We start from the raw sequence: 18,150 nt of genomic DNA on the forward strand, positions 1-18,150 counted from the left end.
CTAGTGAAGCACTGAGATGATACCCCTTATCCTGTTAATTCTGCTGACTCCATGAGCTCATTCAGAAGACAATACTATAAATGAGAAATGAATGAAAGGAGCGTAATTTAACTACACTTTTCTCCTTTGTAATTTACATTTGGGTTTAATTTTGTTGTTTGACGAGTGTGGTTCTTTTCCTTTGTCTGTTTTACATGTAATCTTGTCACTATCATTCTTTTCTTACTCATCTGTCTTCCCCAAGGCATTCCAGAAGAAAAGGATGTTGAGGCATTTCAAGACTTTCTTATTCTTAAAAAATTGCCTCATTATCCCCCACCCTCTACCACACATACACTTTTATTGGGAAGTTGACCAGTGAGTCTCACAACTGCACATGAACTTGGTTCTCTTTCTTACCAAGTGGCATCTGCCTTTTCCATTTCTTTCTTTTTTTCCCCTGACTTACAACAGACATCGACCATAGAAGATAATGTTCACGAACCTGCTAGGAAAATACTGGAAAGACACTGAGGATTCTCATTAGCCTAGAATTTCTAGAACTGCTGGTTTTGCCTCCTGCTAATGACTGTTTAAAATGTTTTCAGTTCTGCTTCTTCTCAGGCTGATCCAGCCTCCTGCTTCAGGCATTCTTTCTGTTCTATGCACTCCATTCTTGTGGTGCTACATATAGCCTACTCTATCAAGTTCCTCTATTCCTCCCATAGGATGGATTATTTCCCCCAGTTCTCCCCAATCCATCATACAAATGAACTCCTCACAAGCCAGTCCCTAAGGGCTTTCCGTACATATCTGATCATATCTGATTCAAGGGATATACAGATTGGGTGATCATGGGTAATGCCACATGTCTCAAACAGAATAACTAGGTAGAGTTTATGTGATTTCCAAATAGCCAGTGGAAAGGAAGTTTCAAATAAAACAGAACTAAATCTCTTTTTGTTTTAGACATTCATTTTGACAAATTAAAAATACTATCTCATTACTAAATTCAAACACAAACTTGATCATTGTAAAGCAATATAAAGCAAAAGATACAGATTTCTAAACAAATATATAGCACTGAAAAGGGCAATTTATATAAGAAAAACTCATGTTTCAAACTATTGTGCATCATCTAAGTTTTACAACACCATGCATGAAATTTTAGTTTCCTCAGCCTTTGGAAATAATAATAAAAAACAGCACTGTATATCCATTTACTTTGGGTCTGCTGATTTTATTATTTTCAATACTAATAAAAAGTTATAAAAGTATGCTGGTCAGATTAATTCTAATTTCATGCTTTTCCCAGTGATTATGGTTCTGCATAGAATTTTCAAAAGAACTGAGATGACAAAATTTTTTCCTATGACTCATTCTCTTTATAGCTTAATACTACTAAAAATTATCCCCCAAATTAAAAGCACTTAACTTTCTTTTCGGTAAAATGTTCTTTTTTCAGCTTTTAGTTATCAAGCACATATACTTGTCTTAAGAAACAAAAGGGGAAAAGGCAAGTAAAGTAAATAAAAATGAAAAGAAGATAACTCTGTTCACTAGTCTCCTACATGACCCCAATGCAGAAAAGGCTTTACTGAGGGTGATTGCTTGGGAAATGCAATTTCAGTGTTTTTTTTTTCTTTTTTTATGCCATGGTGATATATCTACCAATTTCAGTGCTGTGTAGAGAACAGGAACATCATTCTAAAAGCAGTTCTGATTTTAGAAATCACTTGGGATGAACTGTCAGAAAATACTCCAAACTATGTTCTAATTGCTATAAACTCACTTGAATTTTGACAAAAGCAATAGTTTGATTTTAATTTTTAATTTTTATTAAAAATCCACATGCAAAAGATAATTATTTTTTCCCTGTGAGACTCATATCAGATTTCTGTATCAGAATCCAAATTTATTTGTATGCCTTGAATGATATAAAAAAGTATGGCAGGCAAGTCTTTCCTAAAAGAGATAGGCTATTCCCAGAAATGAACTATTTTTAGAAGAAAGAGAAAATGATACTGAGAGTTTTTAAGAAAGTATCAATGATATGGGCATATACTTTGGATAAAAACTGGGTCAGTTGGAAACATAACCCATTGATTGGCTACTTTATCTTTCCTGTCTTACATTTCCTTAAATTGACATTTGAAGCCAAGATCATTATGGTCGTCTTTGGAGGCCACCTTTCCTTTTCTTGGCTGAATTAGGAGCACCTTGCCTATGTCAAGTTAGCTGATATGGTCTTTCTCCTCTGCTACACTGTAATAACTTGAAGGCAAGACTATGTCTAATTCATCTTATATGTTCTTAATGCCTGATATCATTTTGAGAACAGAGTAAGAGGATAAAGAAATCAATTGAAAGAATGATTGAGTGAGTGACTGAATCTATTCCATAAGGCAGCTGCATTTTACTAAGTTAGGAAAAAAATGACAGATTAAGTCCTCAGGGGGAGAAGGATTTTACTTCCAAAAGAGTGCTCAGCACTTCTCTGGGAACCTAAAAAGTAGATTCTATAATGTATTCTCACATGACGAGACATAGAACAGCACCCAGCACTCTGATCTGACAGGAATGTCAATTGCCAGGCTGTGGTTAATAATGGAAGGATACTACAAGCACTTGGAAAGAAACGACTTGTACTGCTTAAACCAACATATTCTAAACGAGCTTGATTTTCTCCATTATGAATTCTTCTAAAACACCTCGACAACCTGATTCCAGTTTTTATAGTTGTTAAAATAACTACCTTATTCATATTTTACTGGATGGATGGCTTTCTTTTAGCATGTTTTGTAATAAATAAATTTACTTATTGTTTATTTAAACAAACAATAGAAAATTTGTGTAACAGAGGGCCTGAAGAATGAGTTAAATTGATCTATCATCTACTAACTTTCATGGAAAAAAATTAAACACAGATTTGCAAAAGTTTGAAGATATTCCATCACACTTTATGATCTAAGCCTTTGAGAGTGATAAGGAGATGTATCATTGATATCAGTCTTTGGTATTTTAAGAGGGGCAAAAATGCAGTTTGTTTGAATTCTTATACCAGTGAATCTCTGTTGCCAATGTATACTTGACTAATAATAATAATATAGTTTCAGTACTCACTATGATTAAGAAAGGCTTTCAACTCCAAATTTTTATTATCTCACTGGCACAAGACTTTAAACCTAGAGATACAGGCTAGAATGTAAAGGAATCAGCTCTTTAGCAAAAGCAGCACCCTTTAAGGATGAGGAAAGTGAGCCTTGTAGAGAAACATGAACTCTGATGGGAAAAGAGGTCTAGTCTATTGTAATAATCCTAATGCTTTACTTCAAGCTTCCTTCTGTGTCTTGGTTTTTTTTTTTCAGTTTGGTCCTTGCTGTCATCAGCACAAATTGCCCCAAAGATACAAAAGTTTCCTTTTCTTAATCTAAAAACAAAAACTACAGTTGAAATAAAATGCTTTCCCCTTTGTTCTTTTTCATATAACTAGGTCTAGCATTAATAGTCCAAAGAAAATTTAAGAAAATAATTGAGATATAAATTCAATAAATACAAAGTTAGATATAACGCGTATACTTATATACATGGTAATTAATAATTAATACCATCACCTACTAGGCACTATGAACTTTTTATCCTATGTGTTTTATCTTAAACTATGCTTTGGTAATTTCTGAGATGTCCTTAATGTTAAATATTGTTGTTCTTTTAAGAAAATCTCCATAAACACTTTTTCTAGCCTCCCAAACACAACTCCCAAAGGTCCCTTTATTTTTGTTTTTCAAACACAATGCCCATATAAGATTCTAACTAGAAGCTGAGTCAAGTACTTTCTATTACTCTGTTGGTCCCTGTTTGTGATCAACCCTCTTACTAAATCATAAACATATCCCTCTGAGGCCATGATGCTCAGGCTTGACTCACTGGATACTCCTCTTACACAGTCATTTCAATTACTCTATGTGCTTGTGTGCTAAGTTGCTTCAGTTGTGTACAATTCTATGTGACCCCATGACTGTAGCCTGCCAGGCTCCTAGGTTCCTCTGGCAAGAATACTGGAGTGGGTTGCCATTTCCTCCTTTAGGGGATCTTCCCCACTCAGAGATCAAACCTGTGTCTCTTATATCTCCTGCATTGGCAGGTGGGTTCTTTACCACTAGCATCTCAATTACTCTACAGTGAGATTCAAATATAGGTATTTTTTTAAAAGCTCAGGAAATTCTAATATGCAGCTAATTTGAAATCATTGCTCTTAGAGCTGACTATAGAAACATTTTACGGAAAAATTCTAATGATAGGGACAGCTACTGTTTTTGTACTTATTTTCTTTTTACTATTTCTTTGAGTTTTAAAAAATGTTGTCCTGTCACTTTGATCCAATAATCGGTAATTCTTGTAAGAAAAATCATCTCTATTATTAAGCAAAACACAAAGTTCCCTAAGAGGGAAGTGACATTTTACTTGAAGAATGCTACGACCCTAAATTATTTTGGGAACAGAGCCAGATATAAGAAAATTAATTAATTACCTTGATGATTGTCTCTTCAGAACTCTCCTATGCTCATGCGTAGAGGGTTTGGAGTTTATGTGGAGAGTTTCCTGTGCAACTAAATACATACTTAAGCATGCTACCGAAACTGTGAGGTTATGCTGCAAGATAGGAATCATTCAGAGAAACTAATACCTTTTTCCTCTGTGAATACTTAAAACTTAAGTGCCTTTGAGCCCAAGAGTATTCTTGGGTCCATATCAGAGATTTTTATGATTCTATCACATTTGTGAGTTATTTGGAGTTCAAATTTTATTTCTACATCTGAGGTTTAACATGCATGGCTTCGAAATCCTTCCAGAATCTGTTACCTGTGGGGAAAATTTCAAACTTTTAATTTAGAAAACTATTCACCATGGAATAAAATATTACAGGATAGGTAAGAGTGATTTAATTGCAAGATTACACATACACATACTGTGTGTGTGTGTGTGTGTCTGTGTGTCTCTGTGTATATGTAAAGACAAACTGAATAAAAATCTTGATGGAGAAAATTAACAAATTATATTCAGTTGTCTAAAGAAATGGAAAATCAATGTCCTTATCAGAGAAAAAGCAATTAAAATTAATTCACTGGCTTCTAAAATGATCTCTTCTCATATGGCATCCCTTGGAGGGACATTATTTTCAATGATATGCTTACTTAATACAACTATTTGCAAAGGGACAACCACTTCAGTGAGCTGAAGATTTTACTTACATTTGGCCTATTGCATCTTTCCCCCTGTGTTGAAAAACTCAGTTAAAATTCACATAGACTTTCAGCTAGAGTAGGCACTCAACTCTGAAATCACTCTGCTGATTCAAATTGTGTTCTGGAGGAAATTGGTCAAGCTGCATTTGCCACAATGAAGAGAAACTGAGCAACATATGCAGAAGTGACACAGCCTGGAAAACGGTATCAGGTATGTCCTGCTGCTCCAACTTCAACTATCATGCAGTGTGTGCAAGAACCTAAGAGACAAACAGGCTTATGAGTCCTTTTACTGCTGAGAAAAGGAAAAAGAGGAAGAGAGAGGAGGAGGAGAATAGGCTCTGTCATGCATTTTGTGTGCTGCACACTGCCTGTGTATTTTGAAGAAGAGATTATGGACAACCACACTCAGCATTTTGAAGTAGGATGACCAAAACCCTATTAATCCATTTAAAGAGTGAAGGACATAGTACAGGCATCATTATGTAGGAACTGAAAGTTGCACAGTTAAAATAATTTAGATCCACCCTCATGGAATACAGCAAGTGGCATACACCATTACTAAAGCAATATGTCATTTATAAATTAAATACACTGCCAAACATTTGTCCAAAATATTCTTTTCTAGAGCATAATAAAAGGAGAGCAGTGGGAACAAATAATAGAAGTCTTGCTTTCCAGCTAAGACCTAGATTGAAATGATGTAAGTTAACTTATTTAAAGGTAATCAAATTAAACAAACAAAATGATTTTATTTTTATGGAATGGATAGAATTAGAAGAAAGTAATCTGAATTGCTATAAAGGACACAGTTTCACAGATCTCAATTTCTTCATTTGTTAAAAGATGAAACCTTAGTTAGTAGATGATCTGTGAGGTCCCTTTTACCTTTAAAATATTGTGTTTTTCTACAAGTGAGATAAATTATCTAGTAGAGGATAAGAAGCTATATTGTCCCTAATTGTCATTTTATTTGCAGAACCATAAAAAAAAAGAGACAATTAACAGTACCAGGCTTACTATTCAGTACTTTCATTTTAAAATGTAGAATTAATTATATCTTTATTGAAAAATAACATTAACAATCAGAAAATAAAGTAATAATCATGATATGTTGACTGTGTAAATGAATCACAACTAGCTCTCTGTTCACCTCAATCCTTAAAGACTTTTGTACTAGTCTGTCTGGTCTGTCTTCAGCCCTTCACTATCTGCATGATAATTATCATGCAGATAATAACAATAATAGATACAAGTCATTTAGGATACGTTTTGTGCTCTACATTTGACATATGTTATTTTATTGTCACAGTAATATTATGAAAGGTGTTTCAACTGTTTTATAAAATTAAGAAGATGCAAACAGCTCTGAGAGGTAAAATAACATATTCATAGTGCTCCATCTGCTCCATCTGCTCTGTGGCAATTCTGGAAAATGAGTTGAGGTCAGGTAGAAATCAAGGTGCTGCTCTCTCCACTATTTCACATAAAAAAAGAAACGGAGGAGAACACACATTAAAGAAAGGGGAGCAGGTGAAATGAGCTGAAATTCAGAGCTAAGACAATTCCCTCCAGACAACATAGCTTGAACACCACCTATGCAGCAGTCTCCCTCAGGTGAGAGCCCTTGACATGGTTCCATCTTCCTTCCCATTGCACCAGGCACCCAAGGCGCCTCCTCTCTTCCTTCTGCCCTTCACCCAGCCCTGAAGTCCCAGCTTGCAGCTTGGAAATCCCATTTCCCTTCCCAGTTTTCAGTTAGTTGAAATCTTTGGTCTGACCACCCCCCCACGGATGACTGGTTTAATGCACCCCAATCTGGGCAGGCCACTCTGCTGGGAGCTAAAGGTGAAAGATAATAGCATGAGAGGCAAGAGCAAAGTAAATAAAAGACATCCTGGTGGGAGGTATGAGGGACCCAGCAACTCACAGTCACTGTGTTGCAGGGAGAGATCAATTCTGACTCCATACTGGAATTGGCTCTTTAACTTGCTTTCCGTTGCTTTTGTTATTATAATCGTACCTAATGGCTTGCCTCAGAGAATCCTGCCCCTTTGCCTGACTGTTAAAGTGCCTCTGTTCAGAACCCTGTCCACCTGTAGATGGCAGGAAGGAAGAACCTGACACACCCCCTGCCTGAGGCTTGCCATTCTGGGAGATATTTGCAAGGTTAATGGCTTTTTTGTTTCCTAACTTCCCCTCATCTCCGATCCATAAAAGAACATGGCATCCAGACCCAGGTAAGATGATTATTTTGAGACATTAGTCTGCCATCTTCTTGGTCAGACAGCTCTCCAAATAAAGTCACTATTCCTTGCCTCGACACCTCATCTCTCAGATTCACTGGCCTATTGTGAGGTGAGCAGAGCAAGCTTGGACTCCTAACAGCTAGGGGAGCAGGAGACAGAACCTTGGCATTTTGCATCCAGGATCTCCTTCATGAAGGACTGATGGCATGAGTAGAAGGTAAAAGAAATGTGCAACTGCATGACTGTGTAATGATACTGCCTGCCCCCTGGGCTCTGTCCCTAGCAGCGACCCCATAAGCATGCTTAGAGTCACACACATATGCAATACTACACAGCTTACTGTCTTTGATCCTTATTTGACCCCACCAGATTCTGTACCAATATCAGTCCTTTTGGTGATGTGCCTTTATCTGCCCAAATTAGGCTTGCGCATCTACCTCTTTGCATTACTGGTGATATTTTAACCTAGGTAGAAGTTTGATGTTCTAGAAGGATGGGTTACATAATTTGTGGACCTCAGCACAAAGTGAAATATTATCCCTTGTTCAAAATGTATGAGAAATTTCGACACCCCCAAAGCAGAGTCTTAAATGAAGTGCATATCCTCTGAGCACAGGATCCACGTGACTGTGCAGGCTGCACTCTTATGATGCTGACCTCGGATGCCTGTTCAGTCTTAACGTGGTGAAAATCATACTCAACAGTTCGCTTTCCTCTGAGGATGTGAAAACCACTCACTGCCTCTATTATCAAAAATATGTAGAGCAGCAGACATGTGCTTTTCATCATAACTTTTGGTTCTCAGTTGTCATTAATTAGTTACCTATAGTTCTGTGACATTGTAGATGTGATTTTGAAAGCAAGCCTGCCTTTTCCTACTTACTTCTAAACTAAGACCTGCTTTAATATTTTCCCCTCATTACCCCCTTGAGCTCAGCACTGACCAAGCCAGGCAACCTCCCAAACCAGGTTGCCCTCCCTGTGTGACTCTATCAGGCTTTCAAACTCCCTGTCAAGGCCATGGACATGGTCCTGACTCACGGTCTACCAAACACACTCAAGGATGATTGGCTTAGTGCCAAGCTCTTCCCACCAAAAATATTATTTCAGAGAGATGGTGACACAGCATATGCGAAACTGTGGACATTTAAAGCCAGTCACTATAAGAGTCTCTTGCTGCTGCTGTTGCTAAGTCGCTTCAGTCGTGTCTGACTCTGTGCGACCCCATAGACGGCGGCCCACCAGGCTCCGCCATCCCTGGGATTCTCCAGGCAAGAACACTGGAGTGGGTTGCCATTTCCTTCTCCAATGCATGAAAGTCAAAAGTGAAAGTTAAGTCATTCAGTCGTGTCCCACTCTTAGCGACCCCATGAACTGCAGCCTACCAGGCTCCTCCATCCATGGGATTTTCCAGGCAAGAGTACTGGAGTGGGTTGCCTTCTCCGAAGAGTCTCTTACTGATTATCATTTACTGATTTTAACTTTTTTTGTTTCTTTTAAATTGTGATAAAAGAACATAAAATTGACCATCTAAAACATTTCTAAGCTAAGTAAAGTACATTTACACTGGTGTATAGCCTCATTAGCATCCATCTCCAGAACTTTATCTGCCCAAACTGAAACTCTTGTATTTAATAAAATAATAACTCTCTATTCTATGCCCCGCCCCCTCAGCCCTTGGCAACCACCATTCTACTTTCTGCCTTTATGAATTTGACTACTCTAGGTATCTCACATAAGTGAAACATATAATACAATACTTGTCTTTGGGGGATGGGCTTATTTGATATTAACTTTTGATGTAAATTTGTTACAGCAGACAGATAGCTACTATCAGCAGAGAAATGGGGGCAGGGGTCAGGTGGCAGGAAATCACACAGTGGGGGCCCATAGGCAGACAAAGGAAAGCAGGAAATGACAGGAAATTGGGTGATAAGGGTTTGAGTAGCAAAGAAAGGTGAGGAAAGGTGGGAATCTCTCAAGTCCAAAAGTAACCTTTTGCTCACTGTGCTCTCCTTACCTTACTCATAATGCACCAACACCATGACACTTCTGTGTGTGTTAGTCGCTCAGTTGTGTCCAAGTCTTTGCGATCCCACTCTTTGTGATCCCATGGTCTGGGATCTCATGGACTGTTGCCCACCAGGCTCCTCTATCCATGGAATTTTCCAGGCTAGAATACTGGAGTGGGTGGCCATTCCCTTCTCCAGGGGATCTACCCAACCCAGGGATCAAACCTAGGTCTCCCACACTGCAGACTGATTCTTTACCATCTGAGCCACCAGGGAAGCACAGGACATTTCTGATTTAAGCTAATGGGGGCAGAAATCCCTCCTCCCCTCAGGAAAATGGAGCTGGGATGAAAATCAGGGAAGTCGACCCCCAAACTCCTCCTTCACCAGTGAATATTTCGTCTCTTCATTGTATGCCCCTCATAACTAGCTTGCCAAAGAAACTCAGTGTGGCAGCTCCTCACCTGCCTGCCCGCTTTCCCTCTAAGAATGTATCCTTGGTTAAATAAATTTTCACTTTACCTCTCTGCTTCATCTCCCAATTATTTTCTGATGAAGAAAGAACCTCAAATTCACCACCAACAACAAATTTTTTAGGTGAATGTGTAGAACTGAAGGAGAATCATAGTTCTAATTAGGGGCTATTAATAGACAACCACTAAGTTTTAGAGAATTTGCTTATCATTGTAGGAAATAAGGCCTGAAAAGGAGAGTTGGAGCTGATTTCTGGGTTGCAAATATTGTCTCCTTTACCACTTCCCTCAAGCTGGCTGTCTCTTTTTCTTCACTTCTCCCTTATTTGTCAACAATGTTAACATCCTTCAAAGTCTTACTGTCTCGATCTAAATTGCAAACGGTTTTGTTTGTTAGGTTATTATAAAAGAAGAAAAGCACATTTTTGTCTCATACTAATAAAACAAAATATCATTCAGGTAATCAGCTAACTCTTCCATTGTTAAGTATTTAATGATTTTTTTTTTTTTGGACTAGGCAGCATCTTTTTTTTTTTTCTTTGACTAATTAGCAGGAGGAGAAGGGGACGACAGAAGCTGAGATGGTTAGATGGCATCACCGACTTGATGGACATGAGTTTGAGCAGGCTCCAGGAGTTGGTGATGGATAGGGAAGCCTGGCACGCTGCAGTCCATGGGGTCGCAAAGAGCTGGACACGACTGAGTGACTGAACTGAATCAGCACCTTATTTCTGCTTTATTTATCCTCTGCTCACCCTTTGTACTGGGAACATTTTGCCTAGATATGCAAATCGTTGCAGGCTGACCTTGATAAATGGTCTGTGTTTGTGTAATTTAGATTGGTTCAGTAATTGTTTGGAACAGAGGCCAGAAATCTTCCCAAGGGTGTTAAACATTCACTTTCAGAACTTGGTGGTCTGAGGAAGGGAAGGTGAGACCAAAGTTGCTTTACTACCTTTGTTCCAAGGTCATATCTCCTCTTGCTGCTTATAAGCAGCTGTCTCGAATCCACCAGCTGGAAGCAAGCTGAAAAGAAGGGAGTGTTCCCTGGATTTTCCAAGATGCTAAGATGTGGTAAAGCTGGCTAACCTTTAGAAAAAATAGCAAAGCCAAATGGAAAAGGTGATAAAAGTGGTCCTGTGGCCTTTAGACATGACTAGCAATCTGCTGTGGTTCTGCTTTAAAGAGCTGGTTCCCCAGAAGAGTTCTTGAGAGACTAATTGGCTAACGGCTAGCTTTACAACCTATTTTAAGTTTGTTTTCTTATATAGAACTATTTCTTTTTTATCTTTTAAAATATCTAAGGGCTCTAACCAACAGTGAATACCAGAAGGATTAGGATAACCTCTAAGAATCCTGAGTTTTTTTTAATTTATTTTATTGAAGTATAGTTGATTTACAATGTGGTGTTAATTTCTGCTGTACAGCATAGTGATTCAGATATACACATGTACATGTATATATATACACATTCTTTTTCATATTCTTTTTCATTAAGGTTTATCACAGGATATTGAATTGGTTCCTTGGGCTATGGAGTAGGACCTTGCTGTTCATCCATTCTGTGTATAACAGTGTGTATCTGCTTATCCCAAACTCCCAATCCCCCCATTCTGCACCCCCAAACCCCCTTGGCAAACACAAGTCTGTTCTCTATGTCTGTGAGCCTGTAGATCCCAAGCTTGATCTCGATCCCTTTGCTCCCCTTACCTGACTGACAGGAGGCTTAGTCCTGAACAGCTTTCTGAATGAGAGGATTCACTACTGACCACAACAGCCTCCTCAGAGAGCCTTGCTGCTTAGCATTTTTTTCTTCCATCAGTCCAAAGCTGTTTCCTTTAATATCCTCCCCAACACCATCCTATCCCTTGAGCCCACAGCCAACACATTTTCATTCCTTTTCCAGACTCTCTTTCACGAGCACTGCTATAATTTCTATCCCAGTTCCTCAATCACCTAACTATATATAATATATCCGGATGCCTGTTCTGGCAAGACTGCAAATTCCTTTGTGACATGGTTATGTTTTCTAACATGTTCTGGCTAGCTCACAGACCGATCTTAGAAGGTAGTGCCTACATCTGAACCCAATGCCAACCAGTTCATCCCCTCAGGAAAGAGTGTGACAAACACCAACCCTGTTCTAAATGCTATGCCGCTTTTAAAATATAAAAATGGTCAAAAATTCAAACATGCCTATAGACATATGTGGTGGTGGCTGTTTAGTTGCTAAGTTGTGTCTGACTTTTGCAACCCCATGGACTGTAGCCCACCAGGCTCCTCTGTCCATGGGATTATCCCAGCAAGAACATTGGAGTGGGTCGCCATTTCCTTCTCCAGGGGATCTTCCCAGATGTGGGATTGAACCTGCATCTCCTGCATTGGTAGGTGGATTCTCTACCTATGAGCCACCAGGGAAGCCTATAGGCATATAGATGCCTCTAATTTAAAAACAATCCCTCCCCTCCCTCAAAGCCTCTAGCCCACATCTTCCCCACACTCTCCCTCCAAAAGGCAACTACATGGTATCTCTTAAGAACACAAACTCGTTACATGCACAGCTAAGAAGTTAAATGGCTAGAGATGAGAGGGTTGAGCTATTTCTTCCTCAAGCCTCATATATTTTAACAGGAAAGGCCTTCCATAGCTGGAAATTGGCTAAAAAGTGAGTAGGCAAATGTGCTAAAATAGAGTTGTGGTGATACTGGCTAACCTTTCCAGAAAAGTAGAAATTACAGCCAGATTACAGTGTTCATAAATAAGGTCGTATGGCCTTTATATCTGATAGGCAAAAAATGAATCATTTTTACTTTGATTGGTTTTTTCTAAGTTATGAGTGAAGTTGAATCTCCTTTAATGTTTATTACCCATTTACATTTATCAACTATGTCTTTTACTCATTTTTCTCCTTAATATATTTATTTCACCTAGAAGTGATTATGGTGTTAAATATTTAGGTTGAGATCCAATTCTATTTTTTTTTGCAAACATCTAGCCTGTTACCTCAGCAGTTATTGAATAATTTATTTTTTCCATACTGATGTGAAATATCAACTTCATTTTACATTAGATTATTTCTATATAACTTTCAGATGTGTTCTATATCTCTACCTTAATCTAGTGAATTCCTATTACTTCTTAATGCAAAAAATATTTTAGTTATGGTTTCATGATGTATTTTAATATCTGGCTCAGATATTCACTGCTAATTTTGCACATGTATTTTTTCATTTTAAATGTAGAATTGTCAGGTCCAAAAAAGTCTTGTTGATTTGGGAAAAGAAAATATATATATATACTATAATACATGTATTATATATTTATATATCTTACATATGATTTAAAAACATTAAAATACTGGTGACACTGAACCTTGCTATTTATAACAGAACATGTTTTTTCTTATATATATTTATAAATATATAAATTTATATTTATAAATTTATAAACATATACTTATATTTATATAAATTATATGTTATATATTTATGTTTATTATATATTATATATAATTATTATCTAATATATAAACATATATTTGTTTTATTAATATTAATAATATATATTTATTTATTATATATAATTTAAAAATAATATGAAGTAAAGTTGCTCAACCATGTTCAACTCTTTGCAACCCTGTGGACTATAGCCTACCAGGCTCCTCCCATGGGATTTTCCAGGCAAGAGTACTGGAGTGGGTTGCCATTTCCTTCTCCAGAGGATCATCCCCACCAAGGGATTGAACCCGAGTCTCCCTCATTGTAGGCAGATGCTTTACTGTCTGAGCCACCAGGGAAGTCTAAAAATATATATTTACTAATTATATATAAATTATATATTATATATTTATTATTAATTATATAAATATATTAATAATTATATATTTATATTATATATAATTTATAAATATATATAAGAAAAAGCAATGTAAAAACATGTTCTGCTTTGAATAGCAAGGTTCAATATCACCAGAATTTTAATATTTCTTATATATATTTATATATATTTCTAGCAGGAATTTTCAAGAACTTCTTCACATAAACATTTTTATTAACTTTATGGGAGCTGGTATATCTTTTGTTGTGGTGGTTGCACTTGTAAATGGGATAACTTCTTTTATTGTATTGTCTAAGTGGTTACTGATTATAGAAAAGCTATTTGATTTCTATATATTAATTTTAAAACCAAATATATTTCTAACACTGTTTCTAGTATTGTTTGTGCTGATTCTCTTGGTTTTCTGAGCATATGACCCTATTAACTAAAAACATGATAATTCTGCTTCCTTCTTTATACTTCTGATTTCTTTCTCTTGGTTAACTTCATTGGCTACTATTTCCTGAGCAATGGAATCATAGTATGGCAGATGTTTTAGATTGTTCCAATCCTGGCCATTTCATTTCCTATTTAAAATGACTTATTGCTTGCTAGAGGCTAGGAAACTAAGCCTCTAGCTTAGTTCCTAGGGTCACTTAAAGCTTAGATCCAACCTATAATCTGATCTGTTGATACTGTAAACCAGGAGCACCATCATAGATGTTCTGAGGTTTTCTCAATCATACAGAGACCCTGTGTCTAATGCCTTCTTTTGTAGGTATTGAGAGGTAGTGGGCAGAGCATTTGTTTTGCTGCCATAGGTCATACCTGAGATGGTGTGGTCATGGAGCCAGCTGTTGGGATTGCTGGATTTCCCCTACTTCATAATCCCAATGATGGCAGCAGCTCTCCTGGCAGATCAGTTCTAGACTGGAATTCTGGCTGACAGACTTGGAAGCTAAGCCTATATCTTGCTCCACAGTCTTCAAACCATTTCATAATCACTTCTGCCATGTGACCATATCTAAATACTAATATTAGTTAGAATGGCTTCTTGTATCTGCCAACCAACTCTAATGATAGAACACCCTTATCTTGTTCCTAAATTGAAAGGAAATGCATTTAGAATTCTAATATTTAGCCATTAAGTATGTTGCTGGCTTTTGAAAATGTGTGTGCCTACATGCACATATACAAATATATTTGTATAATGCTTTTGAAATAATTTTGAAATTATTTCTTTAATTTCCTCTATATTCATGATTATGTACTCTTCTCATTTATAATTTTATGGTCTATTTTTTCCTCATTTCCTTTAGCTTCCTGCTTTGAAAGCCAATTAATAGTAAATATTCACTATTCATCCACTGTTTTAAAAAAATGTTCTATACTGATACATGTTACTTTAAAACCTGTTTTCCACCAACTTTTTCATGTGTGTTTCTGTATGCACATGTGTGCACACACACATGTGTGTTTTTAAAGAGTAGAAGCCACATTTACTTCTGTTAAGTTGCATCTTATTAGATTTGATCTACAGTTTTATAATCCAATATATTATCTATACCTTTCAAGTTAGTTTCATCTGTAGATTTGACCAGAATGCAATTTACTTAGAAAGAAGTTAAATAGGAGAGGATTAAAAATAAAAGCCTGCTGCAAACCTTTAGAAATCACATTAAAGACTGACATTGATTTGTTTAATTAACATATTAAGCCCAATCTTCAATCAGTTCTGAACCCACTAAGCTACGCTCATGCTCACTTATCCCACATTTCTTCACCTTAATTTAGATCAAGATGTTGTGTTAAATTTTTCAAATAATTCACAATTTCCTAGAAGTCAAGACCCATTTTATAAAATAATTGTTTCAATAAATTAAAAAAAAAATACATCTTATAAAAATATTTTAAAAATGTATTTCTACAAACCTCAGTTCTAATGTAACACCTATAGTATCCCTTAAAATAAAAAATTTATCTACTTTAAATATTGCCAGCATTTCCTCATCATAGATCAGTGGTTCTTAATCATTCATTCCTGCCTTCTCTGTTCTGTCGGTTGCAAAGGAATGAAATATTGTTAGACTGCACATACATTTACCAACACATAATTTATACAATTTTGTCCAAAATATTTTGTACTTTTCAATGCCAAAATATTGTGAATGCCTATGTGTCTATATAAAGCGTATATCTAATAAATACAATAAATATATTTACACATAAAGTAAATACATAAACTCAATTATAAGATGTACTAACAACTTAATAATCATTTTTATGATTAAAGGAATATAAGAATAAAGTATTAAGTGTATCCACTGGCTTTTGAGATGCAGTTAGATGTGAAAATGTGGGTGTTAGAATGGCATACATGCTGTGACTCTGACTCCTAAGGATCTCCTGCAAGGCTGGTTGTCCTCATCTCCATCAGAAGATACATTATTTTCCTTTTCAGACAAATGTGTGATTTGGTCCTTTTGAAATATGAAGTCAGGTTACCAGTCTATAGCAGAGGATGTCTCTCAAGGATGGAGGCTATGACTGACCAGAACTGGGATCACCCCCTCCGTCTCCTTGTACCTCTTTAGCCCCTCCCAGCAGCTCTGTTACATTCTTATTTTACTGGATGCCACGAGGTGTTTTCTACAAGTTTCCACAAACACAAAGGAATATTATACACAGCAGAAAGGAGTAGAAGTTACTGAAGGTATTGGGTTTCAAATAATAATTTAAAAGCTCAGTCTTGCTTCTCATATGTTTAAATTCACAGCACTACTCCTATCAGCAGCTTCAATTTCTGGGCATGCTAAAACTGCTCTAGCCAACAGTGGGTCCTGCTGAAGTTTACTCACATTGTTTTGAATAAATAATTTTGAAACAGCTGTGGAGTGCAGCGTGAGAGGGGAGGAAGGGTAAGAAAGAAATATCTAAATCTAAACATTTATAAAGTGTAGTCATAAAGTACTCTTACTCATGTACTTACCAACATGTACTTACTCATGAGTGATTTCATGTTTTACATAAAACACCTTATTGGGAAAATGAAAAGGCTTTGGTTTAAAAAGAAAAGCCTTTAAAATGTAACTTTCAGGCACTTTTCCAATGCCTAATGGAGTGCTTTAAAACCTAAAACCAGGAATCCAGGAATTATTTGCTTTTGGTTTCCAATAAAGCTTCATTAATCAACACAGATCACTAAAAATCAGTAAAATGTCATAAAAGCTTGCATTCCATTTTCCTAAAAACTGTGTCATTTCTATAGTGAATGGTTAGAAAATGAAATGGATTAGACATGTCCTAAAATACAAATTAGTAGTTCATGGCAAATAGGAAATACATGTATGTCTGTACCTATGTATAAAATATACGTACAACAGTGGTTTAGCTTGCATGAGAACTTTTTATTCCTTACCATCAATTCCTTTATTTATTCCTTGCCCCTTGGACTGCAAGAAGATCCAACCAGTCCATCCTAAAAGAGATCAGTCCTGGGTGTTCATTGGAAGGACTGATGTTGAAGCTGAAACTCCAATACTCTGGCCACCTCATGCGAAGAGTTGACTCATTGGAAAAGACCCTAATGCTGGGAAGGATTGGGGGCAGGAGGAGAAGGGGACAGCAGAGGATGAGATGATTGGATGGCATCCCCAACTTGATGGACATGGGTTTGGGTAGACTCTGGGAGCTGCTGATGGACAGGGAGGCCTGGTGTGCTGTGGTTCATGGGGTCGCAAAGAGTCAGACATGACTGAGTGACTGAACTGAACTGATTTTAAAAGAATCATAAAGTTTATTATTATTATTATCTACTTTTTATAGACAAAGACAATAGGACTTACAAAGGTTAAGAAACTTGCATAAGGTAACAAATTAGTAAATGGGGATCAGGGTTTATCCCAGCAAATCTGAGCCCAGGATCTGTCCTCTTCAGCACAGATACTACATGGACTACCCTAAAGTATTTGGCAAGAAATTGTCACAATGCATTGTTCTCTGGCCAAAACTTATGAATCAACTAACAGAACTCAAGAAATTAAATTAAACATGTTGACTGCCATATCTTAAATTCACTCTATTTATAGAAAACATATCCCCAGGTGGTGCAGCGGTAAAGAATATGCCTGCCAATGCAGGAGATACAAGAGATGCAGGTTGAACCCCTGGGTTGGGAAGATCCTCCGGAAGGAGAAATGGCAGCCCACTCCAGTATTCATGTCTGGAAAATTCCATGGGTAGAGGAATCTGGTGGGCTCCTTGTGAAGTCACAAAAGAGTGGGACATGACTTAGTGACTGAGCATGCACGCATAACACTGCTACCATTTAATAAATTTTAGTTTTAACTTTAATAATATAGATTTGAAATTCAGA

The 18,150-nt window shown here is 36.9% G+C and overlaps 1 protein-coding gene across 17 annotated transcripts in view; it reads right to left on the minus strand.

Annotated features, from left to right (window-relative positions):
• The window catches only part of TMEM117 (transmembrane protein 117), a 543,516-nt gene that overhangs the window by 41,753 nt on the left and 483,613 nt on the right, over positions 1-18,150 (minus strand). The window contains exon 7 of one of the 17 annotated variants that reach the window (XM_081593603.1): positions 17,162-17,364. The exons of the other annotated variants lie outside the window; for them this stretch is intronic. Coding sequence (XP_081449729.1) covers positions 17,359-17,364 — 6 coding nt within the window. The 3' untranslated portion in view covers positions 17,162-17,358. Of the gene's footprint in view, positions 1-17,161; positions 17,365-18,150 lie in introns of those variants that run through there. 17 annotated transcript variants of the gene reach the window in all.

This window comes from Giraffa tippelskirchi, chromosome 4 (genome assembly GCF_054371585.1).
Source record: "Giraffa tippelskirchi isolate mGirTip1 chromosome 4, T2T-mGirTip1v1.2.pri, whole genome shotgun sequence".
Lineage (NCBI taxonomy): Eukaryota > Metazoa > Chordata > Mammalia > Artiodactyla > Giraffidae > Giraffa > Giraffa tippelskirchi.